This window comes from Anomaloglossus baeobatrachus, chromosome 7 (assembly GCF_048569485.1).
Source record: "Anomaloglossus baeobatrachus isolate aAnoBae1 chromosome 7, aAnoBae1.hap1, whole genome shotgun sequence".
NCBI classification, from domain to species: Eukaryota; Metazoa; Chordata; class Amphibia; order Anura; family Aromobatidae; genus Anomaloglossus; species Anomaloglossus baeobatrachus.
In genome coordinates this window covers 13,092,608-13,109,982 of record NC_134359.1, presented here as the reverse complement: position 1 = coordinate 13,109,982, position 17,375 = coordinate 13,092,608, and the positions used below count along the sequence as shown (strand labels likewise).

Genomic DNA, 17,375 nt, shown 5'->3' with positions numbered 1-17,375 from the left:
CTACAGACGGGGGTGCAGTCTCTCCTTCAAGGCCAGTCACACCCCTTAAGACGCCTCAGGCACTTCTTAGCGAAGATGGTAGCAGCAATGGAGGCAGTCCCTTTCGCGCAGTTTCATCTGCGTCCACTTCAATGGGACATTCTCCGCCAATAAGATGGGAAGTCGACATCCCTAGACAGGAACGTCTCCCTTTCTCAGACGGTCAAGGACTCTCTTCAGTGGTGGCTTCTTCCCACCTCATTGTCAAAAGGAAAGTCCTTCCTACCCCCATCCTGGGCGGTGGTCACGACAGACGCGAGTCTGTCAGGGTGGGGAGCAGTCTTTCTCCACCACAGGGCTCAGGGTACGTGGACTCAGCAAGAGTCCACCCTTCAGATCAATGTTCTGGAAATCTGGGCAGTGTATCTTGCCCTGCAACCCTTCCAGCAGTGGCTGGAAGGCAAACAGATCCGAATTCAGTCGGACAACTCCACAGCGGTGGCATACATCAACCACCAAGACGGAACACGCAGTCGGCAAGCCTCCCAGGCAGTCCGGCGGATTCTGATGTGGGTGGAAGACAGAGCATCCACCATATCCGCAGTTCACATCCCGGGCGTAGAAAACTGGGAAGCAGACTTCTTCAGTCGCCAGGGTATGGACGCAGGGGAATGGTCTCTGCACCCGGACGTGTTTCAGGAAATCTGTAGCCGCTGGGGGATGCCGGACGTCGACCTAATGGCGTCTCGGCACAACAACAAGGTCCCGATTTTCATGGCGCGGTCTCACGATCAAAGAGCTCTGGCGGCAGGCGCCTTAGTTCAGGATGGGTCGCAGTTCCAGCTACCCTATGTGTTTCCCCCTCTGGCACTGTTGCCCAGAGTGCTACGCAAGATCAGCTCCGATTGCCGCCGCGCCATCCTCGTCGCCCCAGACTGGCCGAGGAGGTCGTGGTACCCGGATCTGTGGCATCTCACGGTCGGCCAACCGTGGGCACTACCAGACCGGCCAGACTTACTGTCCCAAGGGCCGTTTTTTCTGTCTGAATTTTACGGCCCTGAACCTGACTGTGTGGCCATTGAGTCCTGGATCCTAGCGTCTTCAGGATTATCTCAAGACGTCATTGCCACCATGTGACGGGCTAGGAAGCCGACGTCTGCCAAGATCTACCACAGGACGTGGAAGATATTCTTATCTTAGTGCTCTGCTCAGGGAGTGTCTCCCTGGCCATTTGCATTGCCTACTTTTCTTTCCTTCCTGCTCTGGTTTGGAAAAAGGTTTGTCGCTCGGCTCCCTTAAAGGACAAGTCCCAGCGCTGTCTGTATTCTTTCAGAAGCGCCTAGCACGACTTCCTCAGGTACGCACGTTCCTGCAGGGGGTTTGTCACATTGTCCCTCCGTACAAGAGGCCGTTAGACCCATGGGATCTGAACAGGGTACTAATTGCTCTCCAGAAGCCGTCCTTCGAGCCTCTGAGGGATGTTTCACTTTCTCGACTTTCACAGAAAGTGGCCTTTCTGGTAGCGGTCAGATCTCTTCGGAGAGTGTCCGAACTAGCAGCGCGGTCAGCCAAAGCTCCCTTCCTGGTGTTTCACCAAGTCAAGGTAGTGCTGCGCCTGATTCCGGAGTTTCTCCCTAAGGTGGTATCCCCCTTTCTTCTCAATCAGGATATCTCCTTACCTTCCTTTTGTCCTCATCCAGTTCATCGATATGAAATGGATTTGCATTTGTTGGATCTGGTGAGAGCACTCAGAATCTACATTTCCCGCACGGCGCCCCTGCGCCGCTCGGATGCACTCTTTGTCCTTGTCGCTGGTAAGCGTAAAGGGTCGCAGGCTTCCAAATCCACCCTGGCTCGATGGATCAAGGAACCAATTCTTGAAGCCTACCGTTCTGCTGGGCTTCCGGTTCCATCAGGGCTGAAGGCCCATTCTACCAGAGCCGTGGGTGCGTCCTGGGCATTACGGCACCAGGCTACGGCTCAGCAGGTGTGCCAGGCAGCTACCTGGTCGAGTCTGCACACTTTCCCAAGCATTATCAGGTGCATACCTACGCTTAGGCGGATGCCAGCCTAGGTAGAAGAGTCCTGCAGGCGGCGGTTGCCTCCATGTAGGGAAGCGCTGTTTTACGGCCCTAACTTGAGGTATTAATTTACCCACCCAGGGACTGCTTTTAGACGTCCCAATCGTCTGGGTCTCCCAATGGAGCGACAAAGAAGAAGGGAATTTTGTTACTTACCGTAAATTCCTTTTCTTCTAGCTCCAATTGGGAGACCCAGCACCCGCCCTGTTTCCTTCGGGATTTTTGGTTTTTTCGGGTACACATGTTGTTCATGTTGAATGGTTTCAGTTCTCCGATGTTCCTTCGGATTGAATTTGTTTAACCAGTTATTGGCTTTCCTCCTTCTTGCTTTTGCACTAAAACTGAGGAGCCCGTGATCCCACGGGGGGTGTATATGCAGAAGGGGAGGGGCCTTACACTTTTTAGTGTAATACTTTGTGTGGCCTCCGGAGGCAGTGCTATACACCCAATCGTCTGGGTCTCCCAATTGGAGCTAGAAGAAAAGGAATTTACGGTAAGTAACAAAATTCCCTTCTTTACAAAATGCTTTTCCTATTCATTTTTCTTTTTGGTTCAGGTTTTGAAAAAAAAAAAAAAAATTGGCATAACTTACAAAAAATCCTAAAGCTCAGAACTTCCAATGTATAAATGAATGATTTACATTTTAGCTGTATGAGGTCCTGTTGTTGATTGAGCTGGTATATTTTATTACATTTTATAGTTTCACATTTACATTCTGTTTGGGATGGATTTTTTTTTGGAGTAAAATATTTATAAAATTAATAAAATTGTTGCATTTAAGATGCCAAATATTCCTATTCCTGTAGAAATGACCTCTTGTCTGATTGAGGCTGCGGCTGACACTCTGCGAGGTCATTATAAATCCGCTCCTGTCCACATTCTGAGTCAATGGTTTTATCTTTTGCTTTGTTGCCTATTTCAGAATACGACATTCCAGTGTTTGAGAAATTTGGAAAAGGTGGCACGTACCCCCGAAGATACCACATCTCATACCTACATCAGGATTACAGCGATGGTGAGAGGAAATAAGATTAGTGTAAATGTAATGCCTGGCATGTCAGGGGGGGCCGGTGTGGATGGTTGTAAAGAGGAGCGGGCAAAAGTTCCCCCAAAAAATGAGTTAAATACCTTGTAAAATCTCGGAGTTGCCCTGATTCTTCCACTCTTTGCAATGGAGTGAGTCAGAGCAAAAAGTCAGACTGATTCACACTTGTTGCCTTGGAGCACATTATGTGACGTTTCTGCTTGCAGGCCAACCGGGCCTCACTTCAGAGTCTTCTCTCGGGGCGTGCGCTTTCACACCTCCCTCCCAGGTGCTGCCAGTCACAGCTCGGCAGCATCTGAAGCTGCTAGATCAGCTGCCCAACTGTGGTTTGCAGCGTCTGGGAGGCAGGGGTGAAAGCATACGCCCCGAGAGAAGACTCTGCAGAAATGCACAGGTGCGCTGGAGCCAGAGATTTCACATAGTGCACTCCAAAGCAACAAATGTGAATCTCTGCAATAAAGCGACGCAGCATAACACAGAAAAGAGCAGCAGAATCAAGGGAGTCCAGGTATTTCTCACATTTTTAGCAAGTGACTGGTCTTCTTTACGCTGAGACCTCAGACTAATAAAACTGCTGCTGTCACCACGGGAGGTAGTGATCTCTCCATCAATGGAAATCTTCAAGTGGAAGCTGGATAAACATATAGCTGGGATGATTTAGGAAAGCCGGCACTCACGGGGGGTTGGACTCGGTGGCCCTTGAGGTCCCTTTCATCTCTACCATTCTATGTGTAATTTGCATGTATTCTGTGAAATCCTTAGCGCAGCATTTGTGGTTAAGCAGCACTGGGATTATGTTGAGAAAACCCCGTAAGTTTGTGTGCTTTGGACAGACCTAAACTTGGATTCGGCAATCTTCTTCTTAATTTTAGGTCGAAAAACGTTTCCAAGAGCCCGAAGAACCCAGGGGAACAGCTTCCGCTCTCCGGTCAGCTTCAGCCCCACGGATCACTCTCTGAGCACCAGCAGCGGCAGCAGCGTCTTCACCCCGGAGTACGAGGACAGCCGGCTGCGGAGGAGAGGGAGCGACATCGACAACCCCACCCTAACCGTGATGGACATCAGTCCCCCCAGCCGCTGTAAGTGTTGGCGGCCCCCCAGCATTCAGAAGCGACAACTCTTTGCTGGAATTGTAGTCTTGTAGCAGTGATGGAGCCATTTTGTTGCATATTGTGGTCATTTGTCATGATGAGCATAGCCCGTCGTCTTCATCACTGGGTCAGGAAATAATTGATTTGTTTGTATTTAGCGCCGCGTGCCCCATCCAACTGGAGGCTTGGGAAACTCTTAGGACAAGGGGCCTTTGGCCGGGTGTACCTGTGCTACGATGCCGATACTGGGAGAGAACTGGCTGTGAAACAAGTGCAGTATGATCCAGACAGCCCGGAGACCAGTAAGGTAACCAGACAACCTCCTGCATAGACGGGCTGCACAGGGATGGTAAAATAAGGCTTTACCTTCTGTATAGTCGTCTTTGCAATCCTTTTTATTGCTTCAATATAGCCAATATTAAACAAAAAAGTGTATATATCTTTAGCGATAAATATAATATAATTTGTATTGATTTCATTATTTTGTCTGCAGCTTCTATACAGGCTAATGTAACTCTATGGTTACACAGGGTATTGTAGTCCTCTCATGCATTCATGCGCTTTCCTCCTACAAATAAAGGCAGATGGGAGGGAAAACCACACGACTGCAGCAACACAATACACAACATTTGTCGTCTGGAACGAAGAGGTTCAGCTCTGTATAAGAACTGTATATAGAAAAGTGGAGGTTTATTTATTTATTTATTTATTTATTTATTTATTTATATATATATATATATGAATCTTTGAAATTGCTGTTAAATAGCCGTACAGAGCGTTCAGGGTCCACGCTGCAGCAGGATGGTCTTCCTATGTTCTTGGCTCTCGTATCCATTGCTGCAGGATGTAATGCTATTCTACAGTGTTGGTTCTTGTACTGGAGGCTGGAGCATGAAGCAGGACTCTGTCTTTAATTTAATTCTTTATTACTGGGATAAGCCCTTCTCAATCAGCATGTTCACCCCCACGGTGAAATAACACTTACCCCTCTGGCTCCGGCATCATTCCAGTGGTGTCTGCACCCCCTCTCCTGAAGCTCATGTCACATTGTTACCTTCCTGCCCCCAATAAGCACCGGATTCCGTCTCTCCACCTTCAGACGAGCAGAACATCAAGAGGAGTTCCCCTTAATGTTTCTTTTGTCTGAAGTTGGGGAGGGGAATTAGGTCCTGTGCGCAGACTGCGTTTTTTGCTGCGGTTTTTGTTCATAACCTTTCTGCAGTCCTTCCCCAGCAAAATCTATGAGAAATTCAAATGCTGTGCGCACACTGCGGTTTTTTTTCCCCCTACAGGTTCTGCAGCAAAAAGAAGTAGCATGTCACTTCTTTTCTGCAGGTACTAGCAGTTTTGCCATTAAATAATTGTTAAAAACCGCAGGGACCGAACGGACCAGCGTGTGTCTAACCTTCGCCGATAGGTGCGGGTAACCCGCTGAACCCTGTTCGTGATGGGGATTGGGGATTGCAATTCTTCCCCGTGAACGAGGAATTCCCAGTAAGTGCAGGTCATAAGCTCGCGTTGATTAAGTCCCTGCCCTTTGTACACACGCCCGTTGCTACTGCCGATTGGAGGGTTTAGTGAGGTCCTTGGAGCCGTCTCGCTGAGCGCCCCCCCCTTAGGAGGCGCGGGGCCGGAAGCACGCGGTTCTTCTCTTACCCCCGACGCGGGGTGGCAGGAACCCGACTTATGCCCTACCGGCACTCCCCAACACACACCACACACACACACACGGCAGGGGACGGCGCGGAGGGGTCCCTTCCCTCCCGCCTGCCGCAGGAAAAAAAAAAACGCAGGGACCAACCTGCGGGAAAAAGACACAACACACTGCCGTAAAATTGTATGTGGATTTTTGGTGCGTTTTTTGGGGTTTTTTTTTTTTTTTTTTTCACGCAAGTGCAGAATTCTGCCAGAGGGTGCGTATTTTACTTAAACACATTTTCCCAGTGCGCACAGAGTCTTATGGTGCTTATTGGGCGCAGGGATGTAAGAATGTGACATGAGCTCCAGGAGAGGGAGTGCAGACTCTGCGGGAACGCCGCGAGCAACAGAGGGGGGTGTAAGTGTGATTTTACCCTTGGCAAACACTCCGGTTGAGAAGGGTTTGCCCAAGTAATGGACAACCCCTTTATTGCCATCTACAGAGTGGGCTATGGACTCTGTTACTATTAAAAATCAGAGCAGGCCACGGGAAGCATGCCTGCAAATAACACAGCTGTAGAGTGAATATAGTCCTAAACCATTTATCCCTTATTGATCACTTGTTCGTCTTCCAGGAAGTGAATGCTCTGGAGTGCGAAATTCAGCTGCTGAAAAACCTTCTTCACGAGCGCATTGTTCAGTATTACGGCTGCTTGAGAGACTCTCTGGAGAAGACGCTCTCCATATTCATGGAATACATGCCAGGGGTGAGTGTCGGTGTATGCGAGGCCACAAGAGAACAAAGGGGAGAACATCTAAAACTGCCTAACATTGGATTTCCTGTTCGTAGGGATCAATAAAGGACCAACTGAAGGCTTATGGAGCACTTACAGAGTTTGTGACCCGGAAATACACCCGCCAGATCCTAGAGGGAGTCCACTATTTGCACAGTAACATGATTGTACATAGAGATATTAAAGGTGAGTTCTGTGCTCTGGGAGTAGCCACAGTTACATATTGTGCGGCTGTGACCACTGATAGAGGGCCGTGCCCCGGAGGAGCGGAGAGAAGAAGCTGAGGGGCTCATGTGTCTGATCACTGATACAAGGCCGTGCCCAGGGAGGAGCGGAGAGAAGAAGCTGAGGGGCTCATGTGCCGAGGAGGAGCGGAGAGAAGAAGCTGAGGGGCTCGTGTGTCTGATCACTGATACAGGGCCGTGCCCCGGAGGAGCGGAGAGAAGAAGCTGAGGGGCTCATGTGTCTGATCACTGATACAGGGCTGTGCCCAGGAGGAGCAGAGAGATGAAGCTGAGGGGCTCATGTGTCTGATCACTGATAGAGGGCCGTGCCCCGGAGGAGCGGAGAGAAGAAGCTGAGGGGCTCATGTGTCTGATCACTGATACAGGGCCGTGCCCCGGAGGAGCGGAGAGAAGAAGCTGAGGGGCTCGTGTGTCTGATCACTGATACAGGGCCGTGCCCCAGAGGAGCGGAGAGAAGAAGCTGAGGGGCTCGTGTGTCTGATCACTGATACAGGGCCGTGCCCAGGAGGAGCAGAGAGATGAAGCTGAGGGGCTCATGTGTCTGATCACTGATACAGGGCCGTGCCCCGGAGGAGCAGAGAGAAGAAGCTGAGGGGCTCATGTGTCTGATCACTGATACAGGGCCGTGCCCCGGAGGAGCGGAGAGAAGAAGCTGAGGGGCTCATGTGTCTGATCACTGATACAGGGCCGTGTCCAGGGAGGAGCGGAGAGATGAAGCTGAGGGGCTCATGTGTCTGATCACTGATAGAGGGCCGTGCCCCGGAGGAGCGGAGAGAAGAAGCTGAGGGGCTCATGTGTCTGATCACTGATACAGGGCCGTGTCCAGGGAGGAGCGGAGAGAAGAAGCTGAGGGGCTCATGTGTCTGATCACTGATAGAGGGCCGTGCCCCGGAGGAGCGGAGAGAAGAAGCTGAGGGGCTCATGTGTCTGATCACTGATACAGGGCCGTGCCCAGGAGGAGCGGAGAGATGAAGCTGAGGGGCTCATGTGTCTGATCACTGATACAGGGCCGTGCCCAGGAGGAGCAGAGAGATGAAGCTGAGGGGCTCATGTGTCTGATCACTGATACAGGGCCGTGCCCAGGAGGAGCAGAGAGATGAAGCTGAGGGGCTCATGTGTCTGATCACTAATACAGGGCCGTGCCCCGGAGGAGCGGAGAGAAGAAGCTGAGGGGCTCACGTGTCTGATCACTGATACAGGGCCGTGTCCAGGGAGGAGCGGAGAGAAGAAGCTGAGGGGCTCGTGTGTCTGATCACCGATTGATAGGGAAAGTCTTAATGATCCTCTCATCACTCTGCATTCTGTATTTAGTGTGATATTGTTAATATTTTTTTGATTTTATTTTTTTTTATAAAGTTATTTGGATTCTGCCAATTTCCTTTTAGTAATGAGTTTGCATTCACCCCTCAGGAGCGAATATTCTGCGAGACTCTTCAGGCAACGTCAAACTGGGAGACTTTGGGGCCAGCAAACGCCTTCAGACCATCTGCCTCTCTGGGACTGGAATGAAGTCTGTCACCGGCACTCCCTACTGGATGAGCCCAGAGGTCATTAGTGGGGAAGGGTATGGCAGGAAAGCAGATATTTGGTGAGTGAAGAATTCTTATCTGAGCTGCACTCACTATTCTGCTGGTGCAGTCACTGTGTACATACATTACTGATCCTGTATTATACTCCAGAGCTGCACTCACTATTCTGCTGGTGCAGTCACTGTGTACATACATTACTGATCCTGTATTATACTCTAGAGCTGCACTCACTATTCTGCTGGTGCAGTCACTGTGTACATACATTACATTACTGATCCTGAGTTACCTCCTGTATTATACTCCAGAGCTGCGCTCACTATTCTGCTTGTGCAGTCACTGTGTACATACATTACTGATCCTGAGTTACATCCTGTATTATACTCCAGAGCTGCACTCACTATTCTGCTGCTGCAGTCACTGTGTACATTACATTACTGATCCTGAGTCACATCCTGTATTATACTCCAGAGCTGCGCTCAGTTTTCTCATACTTTGTGTTATTCTCTCGCGTTTCTTTGCGTTGATATGTTTATGTATTCTTTTCTCTCTATCAGGAGTGTTGGTTGTACAGTTGTGGAAATGCTGACGGAGAAGCCCCCGTGGGCAGAGTTTGAGGCCATGGCAGCCATTTTTAAAATCGCCACCCAAACCACCAACCCACAGTTGCCAGCAAATGTTTCGGACCACACACGGGACTTCTTGAAACGGATTTTTGTGGAGGCTAAGCTCCGGCCGTCGGCTGAGGAACTCCTTAGGCACACATTTTCCCAGTGTCACTAGCGGCTCGGTTCAGCTCTTCCTTATTGCTGCGTTCCTTCCTTCCTTCCTTCCTTCCTTCTTTCCTTCCTTCCAAAGCTGATGGCACTTTACAAGCCTCCGCAGAACGACAAGAGAGACGTGCGACTCCTCTCGATGATTCCTCCAGGGCCGGAGCTCTATGGTCTAGTGACAGTTGTGGATTCAGTGTGTTTTCCCCCTCACCCGGTCCAGCGACGTTACTCAGAGATAAAGCACTTTATAAGATTTTCCTTCCTCGTCCGGCAGAGACGGGAACCTTCTGGTACAAAGAAGTGTGATGCGTGTGAAGGACGTGGGCCGTCCGGCACGTGGCAGCTTTATGATGTGCCCCATGGGTCGGCACTGCTGGGGATCACGGCTGCTTTTCAATTTTTCGTTGTGTTTTATGTTGTCTGTCTGGTTTATGTCGTATGTACACGTACGAAACGATCAGCAAGGGGGTCACAGACAGGAGGAGGGCGATGTTCACCCCTGATGCAGGAGACCGGCGCTGGTCTGGTTCCGGATTGGTAATTTGGGGCATCCCCATAGTAAGTGGTATGACCACCCTACACTTAGTGTCATCAGGACCATTCTTGCTGATTGTTTCCATTTAAGCTAGTTTATTTTCTCATTGTTATGAGTCCTACTTTTAGTCCCTTTCTTTAGTGGCAGAATGCTGGGGACCGCGCAGTACGCAGGCGACCGCCGGAGGTGTCGGGAGCGATGGGTACGAGGCTGAATGAAACTTGAATAACTGGGTGCCGGATTGTCGGCTCCTTCTGTCTTGAGACGGCTGCTGAGTGTCTTTTTCATTTTACATGTTTTGGTTGTGCTTTTGAGCAACCCCGAAGTGCTGCCAATCAATCCTAGACGCCCCCGCAGGGTAACCCCCCCCCCCCCCTTCTTCCCCCGCGATCAGTATAGGTTTAACCTTTTATAATACAGGGTTCAGTGTTTTTCTCAGGCAGGTAGATGGCCCCGTGGCCACACATTGGGGGACCTCACTCTTTAACCCCCCCCCCTCCCTCACACCCATAATTAATGGATTATTAAAGTATATCAGTCCGGTCACCTGCAGGAGGCGCAGCGTGCATGACAAGTGCCCCTTTTAAGAGGGTCTAGATATCGGTGATGGCTCATTGCTGGGATATTGTCACCAGCAGGTGGAGGGGTGCGGCGCCCGGTAATGGCGGCCCGTCAGTGCATCATCTCCACATCTGTATCCTGCGCTTCACCACTAGGGAACGGCTTCATCCAAGTGCCTATGTCCATCCCGTGTATCACTGGGCTGACAGCTATTGCCATGAGACCCCCACATCTGGTGGCCATAATGCCACCCCTACCTGTACAGCCCATCCACTTTCCAGGATGTGGCCAGAAGCGGGTTTTAAGGGTTTGTGACACCCATAGGCGAGTGGGTGTCAGCTCCAGTTTCGGGGCTGGTGGAGCAGTCCCCCCGTGTACCCCACGTAGTATCCCATCGATGCAATGCACCCGCTCCGCAGTCCTCCTGCCCAATCCTCTCGCGTAGAGGGGGTCTCACCCTCCTTATTAACCCCCCGCTGTCTACAGCAGCCCTCGTATCAACCTGACTCACGACAAGACGCTCCTCAGAGGCCATAATCCGGGTGCGGTTTTCTCCTGAGCATTTATTTATTCTTTGCCCCTATAACTGCAATTTGTACAGAATTCAACTTCCCACTGAGAAGTGCCACATTCTGTTTTCTCGCCCCCTTATGCCACGGCCACGGTGGCCCATCGGCGGGGGTCTCGTTACCACGGCGGCCCATCGGCGGGGGTCTCGTTACCACGGCGGCCCATCGGCGGGGGTCTCGTTACCACGGCGGCCCATCGGCGGGGGTCTCGTTACCACGGCGGCCCATCGGCGGGGGTCCCGGTACCACGGTCCCTTCTCCGTTCATTACTGTGGCTACTTCGTGTGGGTGTAGGCTGCGGGTTTGTCTCAAAAGCCATTACTGACCGTCTTGGTCGTGCGCAGTGCCTTTATCTCATGTCCGTGTGACTGTATTTTGTATCCGCGTCGTGTGTGTGTCTTTTTATGTGCACGTGTATGAACGTATATGTATATAGGGTACGTGTGTGCAGCGGTACACGGGGAGATGATCTCGGGCTGTGTGGACTCGAAGTGCCAAATGTATAATGCCGTGGGTACGTTCCTGCCGCCCCCGGGGCGTGAGCGCGGCTGGATATTGCATCCGTTTTCAGGACAGGATCAGATCTGTGTGAATTTAAAGGGGGTGTTCTGTAAATGAAGCTTAATCATCGTTTAATTATTTAGACATTTGTATGATATACTGTTTCAATTCCTCTCCGTTTTCACGTTCCATGCTTGCTGTCAGGGAATGGAGACCTCCGAGGACCCGGATAGACACGGTTTGGTGCGGACAATGCTGTTTTAGGGCAGCTCTATGAACCCCAGGACAATGCTCTTCCCCTGCACTGCATATGCTAATGTGCGATACAACTGTAGCAAACCCTCAGCTGTTGAAAGTAAAGGCACAAGAATGTCCCAGAGTTGAGCAAAGACATTATTGAGACCCCGGTCCAGCGGCCGCACCGGTTGTCTGTGGCTGCCGGACTGTGACCCTGTGATCAGTCCCGTTACAGGCCTAGTAGTCCGTCCTGGAGTCGGGGATGTCGGTAGTTTGGTGGCGGCTGAGCCGGGGTCCCGTGAATCATTTTTGCTCACTTTTTCCATTTACTGGCAGCAAGCAGAGATGTGGAAAGTTGCAGAACTTTCCATTATCGTATTAAGCTTTGGTTTCTTGGACCAGTGTGGGCAGATACAGGGTACGGTACGTTTGATCCTGGCTATATTCTTGGATCTGACTATGTATGCCACTTTATTTTAACCCTTAAATGCCAAAGATGTTCTGTACGTGACACATCACCCCCACTCCAATTGTGGAGTCGTGCTATTCTCCTGAGAAGCCTTGATCTATTCCCTGTCCCCAGTGGATGTGATAATACAGGAATTACTTGCAGCCATATCTTAAGCACCGCTGGACCCTCAGGTACCCCCCGTACTGCAGCTGCCGGGTCTTCTAGAGCGGCCGATCAATGGATGGGAGCTGCAGCCACGGAAGGACAAGCCACGCTCCTGACTCCAGGCTGGGTGCAACGAGGGCGCCGTGTGACCCTTGGCTTTCCAGAATTTGCTGAACGGATGCCCTATAGTGAGGTCTTTTTTGCAGTCCTTTCGGAAGGCTGTTTGGTGGGGTGGGGGGTAGTTAGGCTCTCCTATTGTAAAGGGTCCGACTGGGTCAGTTACCCCAGTGCCTGCTCAGCCGGCGTTATGGTGTATGTTCAGGATATTTTACTCTCCCAGGATCCGGGCCGCACGCTCCGCTACAATGCATCTTCTCATCAGCCGCCGTGCGGTGGCCGCTATATTGAACACGAGACTGCTGGCGGTCATGGCGGGAGTGCGGCACTGATTCTGGGGGATAGCGGCTGATTATGTATGATAACCAGTGTACACGCAGGAAATTAGGGGCTGCGGCAATGTTCCCCATTAGCGCCCTCTACAATCAGCTGTTCCCACCATTAGTGCCTGAGCGAGTGGTAGTAGCGGGACGGGGCCGAAACTGGAGAAAGATGATATAGTTCAGAGTAATATAAAGACAAAGTTTACAGGAACGACCGACATTCAGGGTGCAAGGCACAGGGCGGCTCCTTCACAATATACAGTGTGTCCCCCCCATATCCTGTATACACCGCACCTATATACAGCGTGTCCCCCCATACCCTGTGTACACCACACCTATATACAGTGTGTCCACCCATATCCTGTGTACACCGCACCTATATACAGTGTGTCCCCCCATATCCTGTTCACCGCACCTATACACAGTGTGTCCCCCCATATCCTGTTCACCGCCATTAACTTGAGAACAGCGGCAGCTATAGGCATAGAAGTGGTGTCTAGGTATAGTAAAGTAGCCATGCGCTACGCAATGAAACCACCTATAGCGCCACCAGGTGGAAAACAACGGAGTTAGCTTTTTTTATCTCGAAAATGGAACGAGAGAGCGAAAAAAAGTGAATTACAAAGTTGTAGGGCATCATCAATTCAATATGAATCGACACCTTGCATACAGAAATGCTGTGATTAGAACGTGTAACACTTACAAGGCTGCGGACGTGAAGCGATGCGTCATGGAGACCTTCCTACAAGTCATTGGGTATGGTGGCTGTGTAGAGTGGCCTCCGCTCACCTGACCTGACCCCATTGGACTTCTTTCTGTGAGGTCACATCAAACAGCAGGTGTATGCGACCCCTCCACCAACATTGCAGGACCTACGACGACGTATCACAGATGCTTGTGCAAACGTGTCACCTGCCATATTGCACAACGTACAGCCAGATACAGTATGCTGTGCAGAGTCCAGATGTGCATTGCAGCCAGATACAGTATGCTGTGCAGAGGCCAGATGTGCATTGCAGCCAGATACAGTATGCTGTGCAGAGTCCAGATGTGCATTGCAGCCAGATACAGTATGCTGTGCAGAGCCCAGATGTGCATTGCAGCAAGATACAGTATGCTGTGCAGAGGCCAGATGTGCATTGCAGCCAGATACAGTATGCTGTGCCGAGGCCAGATGTGCATTGCAGCAAGATACAGTATGCTGTGCAGAGGCCAGATGTGCATTGCAGCAGGATACAGTATGCTGTGCAGAGGCCAGATGTGCATTGCAGCCAGATACAGTATGCTGTGCAGAGGCCAGATGTGCATTGCAGCTGACGGGGGCCACTAATGAGCGCCATATGCGTGACCAGCATTCAATGTTTGGGGGGGGGGTCATGGGTTTCATATCATAGCATTTCTGTGCAAGGTGTCGATTCGTATTGAATTGATGATGCCCTACATTTTTTTAATTCACTTTTTTTCTCTATCTCGTTCCGTTTTCCAGATAAAAATGCTAACGCCGTTGTTTTCCACCAGGTGACGCTATAGGTGGTTTCATTGCGTAGTGCATGGCTACTTTACTATACCTAGACACCACTTCTATGCCTATATATGCCGCCGTTCTCAAGTTAATGTCGGTGGACAGGATACGGGTAAACACACTATATTTTACAACCACAGGCACAAGAAATTTGGGATTTCATAGTGAGAACCTAGAAAATGTTCTTCTGTATGACTCTTGTGCCTCATTTCATGCATTAAAATGCTGCCCCCCCTGTCCTGAGTGCGCTAAAGGGGTTTGCTCCTGATTTATTTTCACACCAAAATCCTAAAAGGTGGAAGCATTGTAGCGGTTTTACTTCACAGGGTGTCTAGCATAACCTTTTATTTTTTTTGCTTCACTTTTGGTACTGCTGTTTAATCTACGAAGGAAGTGAGTTTTGGGCAGAGTTTGTCTCCTTCCCCCTCTGGCAGCTGATTTCTCCACTTCATTGAAGGAGCACAGCCCCTGCAGTGAAGAGCAGCCAGACGGCGATCCGTATATTGGTTTCCCTGCGGGGTGTATATAGGGTCGCTGTGCAGAGACCTGGCGGAGGGGAGGGTGTGTGTCCTCCGCTGTGCTGCTGTACTGTGCTTGGGGGATGATTCCACAGCAATAAAGCACATATTACTGGTTTTGATAGCGGCTGGGTTCCATATTTAAGGCCCTGTGCGCATTAGAAAAAGGGTTTTTCTCAAGAAATTTCAAGAGTCTGAAAGATTAGCGCACGTGAGTTAAAAAAACGCACCAATAACGCATAAAAAAAACGCATGCGTTTTTACCGCATTACCGCATTTTTGAAGCGTTTTTTCCGCAGGTTGGTCCTTGTGTTTTTTTTACCATCTCAGTGGCAAAAAACGCAGGGACCTGCAGAAAAGTGACTGCTCATTCTTTTTCCCATGAAATTCTGCAGAAAGAATTTTTTTGAGAAAAAAAACCGCACCGTGCGCACAGCTTTTTTTTTTTTCTCTTCCCCACATAGGTTTTGCTGGGGAATGTCTGCAGAAAGGTTAAAATAATTTTCTCAAGAAATTTCTGCAGCAAAAACGAAAAAAAAAAACCCAAACATGGGTGAAAACGCAGTGTGTACAGGGCCTAAATGTTGATAAATTTGCCCTTTTTAGGGGGTAACGTCTTCCTTTAATCCCCTTGCACCAGTATTTGGGCCAGTCTGCCCCCAGCTTGTGTCTTCCCTCCTGCGTGCAGCATTTCATCCGTCTCATCTTGCACACTGGCATTTGGTCTAGTTCACCTCCGATATTAGGCTATGTGCGCACAGTGCGTTTTTCGAGGTGTTTTTGCGCGTTTTTCGGGTGCGTTTTTGGCCTCAAAACTGCAGGACTTTGCTTCCCCAGCAAAGTCTGAGTTTTCATTTTTGCTGTCCGCACACAACTGTTTTTTTTACCTGCGTTTGTGAGTTAAAAAAAAAAATGGACATGTCAGTTCTTTCCTGCGTTTTTCTGCTTTCCCCCCCATGCAATGCATTGGAAAAACGCAGCAAAACGCAGAGATCAAAAACGCAGCAAAACGCACAGATCAAAAACGCAGCAAAACGCAGCCAAAAACACCAAATCGCGGCAAAAACGCATGCGTTTTTTGATGCGTTTTTTCGACGCAGGTGCGTTTTTGTGCGTTTTTAGCAGCCAAAAATGCACAAACGCAACGTCAAAAAGACTCAGTGTGCGAACCTAGCCTTACACACACACCCCGTTATCTATTTTTTGTGGACACGGCATGCAATCTGGAGATACCGGGACCCCTCTCCAGAAACTAGACACAAATGTATCAAAGCAGAAACTAATGAGATACTCGTTTAAAAGCATTGACGCCTATGCCTGTAGTGCAGGCTGCGGAGAGGGGGGCTTATCCGGTGCAACAGGCGGGGGCCGTGTGTGCTGCGGAGGAGATCATGGGCTCATTCTGGGGGATACATTTCTAGGTGGTCTTTCTACGTTGTGGGGTCCAGTAATGTGCAGCACATTTGGGGTTAATGTGTCGTGTTTTAGGTTACATCTATTCTCCTGGCCCATTTCTGATTTTCCTTTTTTTTTTTTTTTTTTTTTTTGGAGCATGTTGGGGGAACAAAATGTGTCTAAAACACCATGAATGTGATACAAATTATCACTTCTATGGCCCAAAATGTAGCAAACAAATTGTGCTCCAGCAGGCGGAGATTAAAAATCTGATTAATGGAAACATAAAGGGTGTTAGAAAGCGGCAGAACGTTTCATCATCCAATGACTGAGCTCTAGCCTCCCCCCGGACCACCCATCCCGAGATCGTCCGGCTCCGGCCCCCCCGTTATACAGTGGCTCCACCCAGGACTGCGCCAGCGGCCGGGCACTATACATAGTATATATATAGCTATATAAATATATCTTACTGTACAGCATTTTTTTATTAGTCTGTAAATGTTTTTTGCACATTTTTTTAAGATTTTATTTTAATTGATACATTGATTGTAAAACTGCGAGCAGCTGCAGATGTGTGTGTGAACGCGTCCGTGCGATGTACTACTGTCTGTGCTTGTCAAACATGGAGATTTTACTATACCGAGCTACTTAATCGCTTCTGGGTGTTCTTATACTGTACCTTTTATTATGTACTGAAGCTTATTATAGCATTGCTGGCACAGGGGCGGCCAATCCTGAACACCCAGGCTGTCCCATCCTGTAGACTTGGGGGTGAATAGCGCCCCCATGTGGTAGGGCAGCGATGTTCTCTGCCCGCCGCTGTGCCAGCAACACGTTCTAAGTGACCTGTCATAGTAAAGACACATAATGGACTTGAATACATATTGTATCGCGTGTGTGAGGCTGGATCCAACACTAGTTTGTTTTAATGACCTTTTTTTTTTTTCTTTTCTTTTCATTCTCCCGATGGAATGATTGCACTTGATAAATGACTTGTCTGAATCAATGTTAAGAGTTAGGAATCTGACATGCAGGCGCCTCCTGTCCAATTGTGTTTATAGCATTAAATAAATTCGGTTTTACCCTCCTGATTGTGTGGACAGCGGTGACTATGGTGGGATTCTGATCCTCTGAGACTAATGGGCACATCCGGGGCCCCTCAGCCTCGAGACACATCCCATGGGCTAATGATAGGGATGAAGACCCCTACACTCGCACACATGTACACAGAAGATGTCCTTTAATTAGCCATATACTATTCCTGAAGGGCAGAATTCAGTTGTGGTTCTGGGGGCACGTGTCCTCTGAA

General features: G+C 49.6%; 1 protein-coding gene across 1 annotated transcript in view; it reads left to right on the top strand.

Moving 5' to 3' along the window:
- The window catches only part of MAP3K2 (mitogen-activated protein kinase kinase kinase 2), a 57,704-nt gene extending 44,600 nt beyond the window's left edge, over window positions 1-13,104 (top strand). The window contains exons 11-17 of the mRNA XM_075317041.1: window positions 2,983-3,075; window positions 3,978-4,184; window positions 4,355-4,503; window positions 6,470-6,601; window positions 6,685-6,814; window positions 8,284-8,461; window positions 8,957-13,104. Coding sequence (XP_075173156.1) covers window positions 2,983-3,075; window positions 3,978-4,184; window positions 4,355-4,503; window positions 6,470-6,601; window positions 6,685-6,814; window positions 8,284-8,461; window positions 8,957-9,182 — 1,115 coding nt within the window. The 3' untranslated portion in view covers window positions 9,183-13,104. The remainder of the gene's footprint in view (window positions 1-2,982; window positions 3,076-3,977; window positions 4,185-4,354; window positions 4,504-6,469; window positions 6,602-6,684; window positions 6,815-8,283; window positions 8,462-8,956) is intronic.
- Window positions 13,105-17,375: the final 4,271 nt, after the last annotated feature.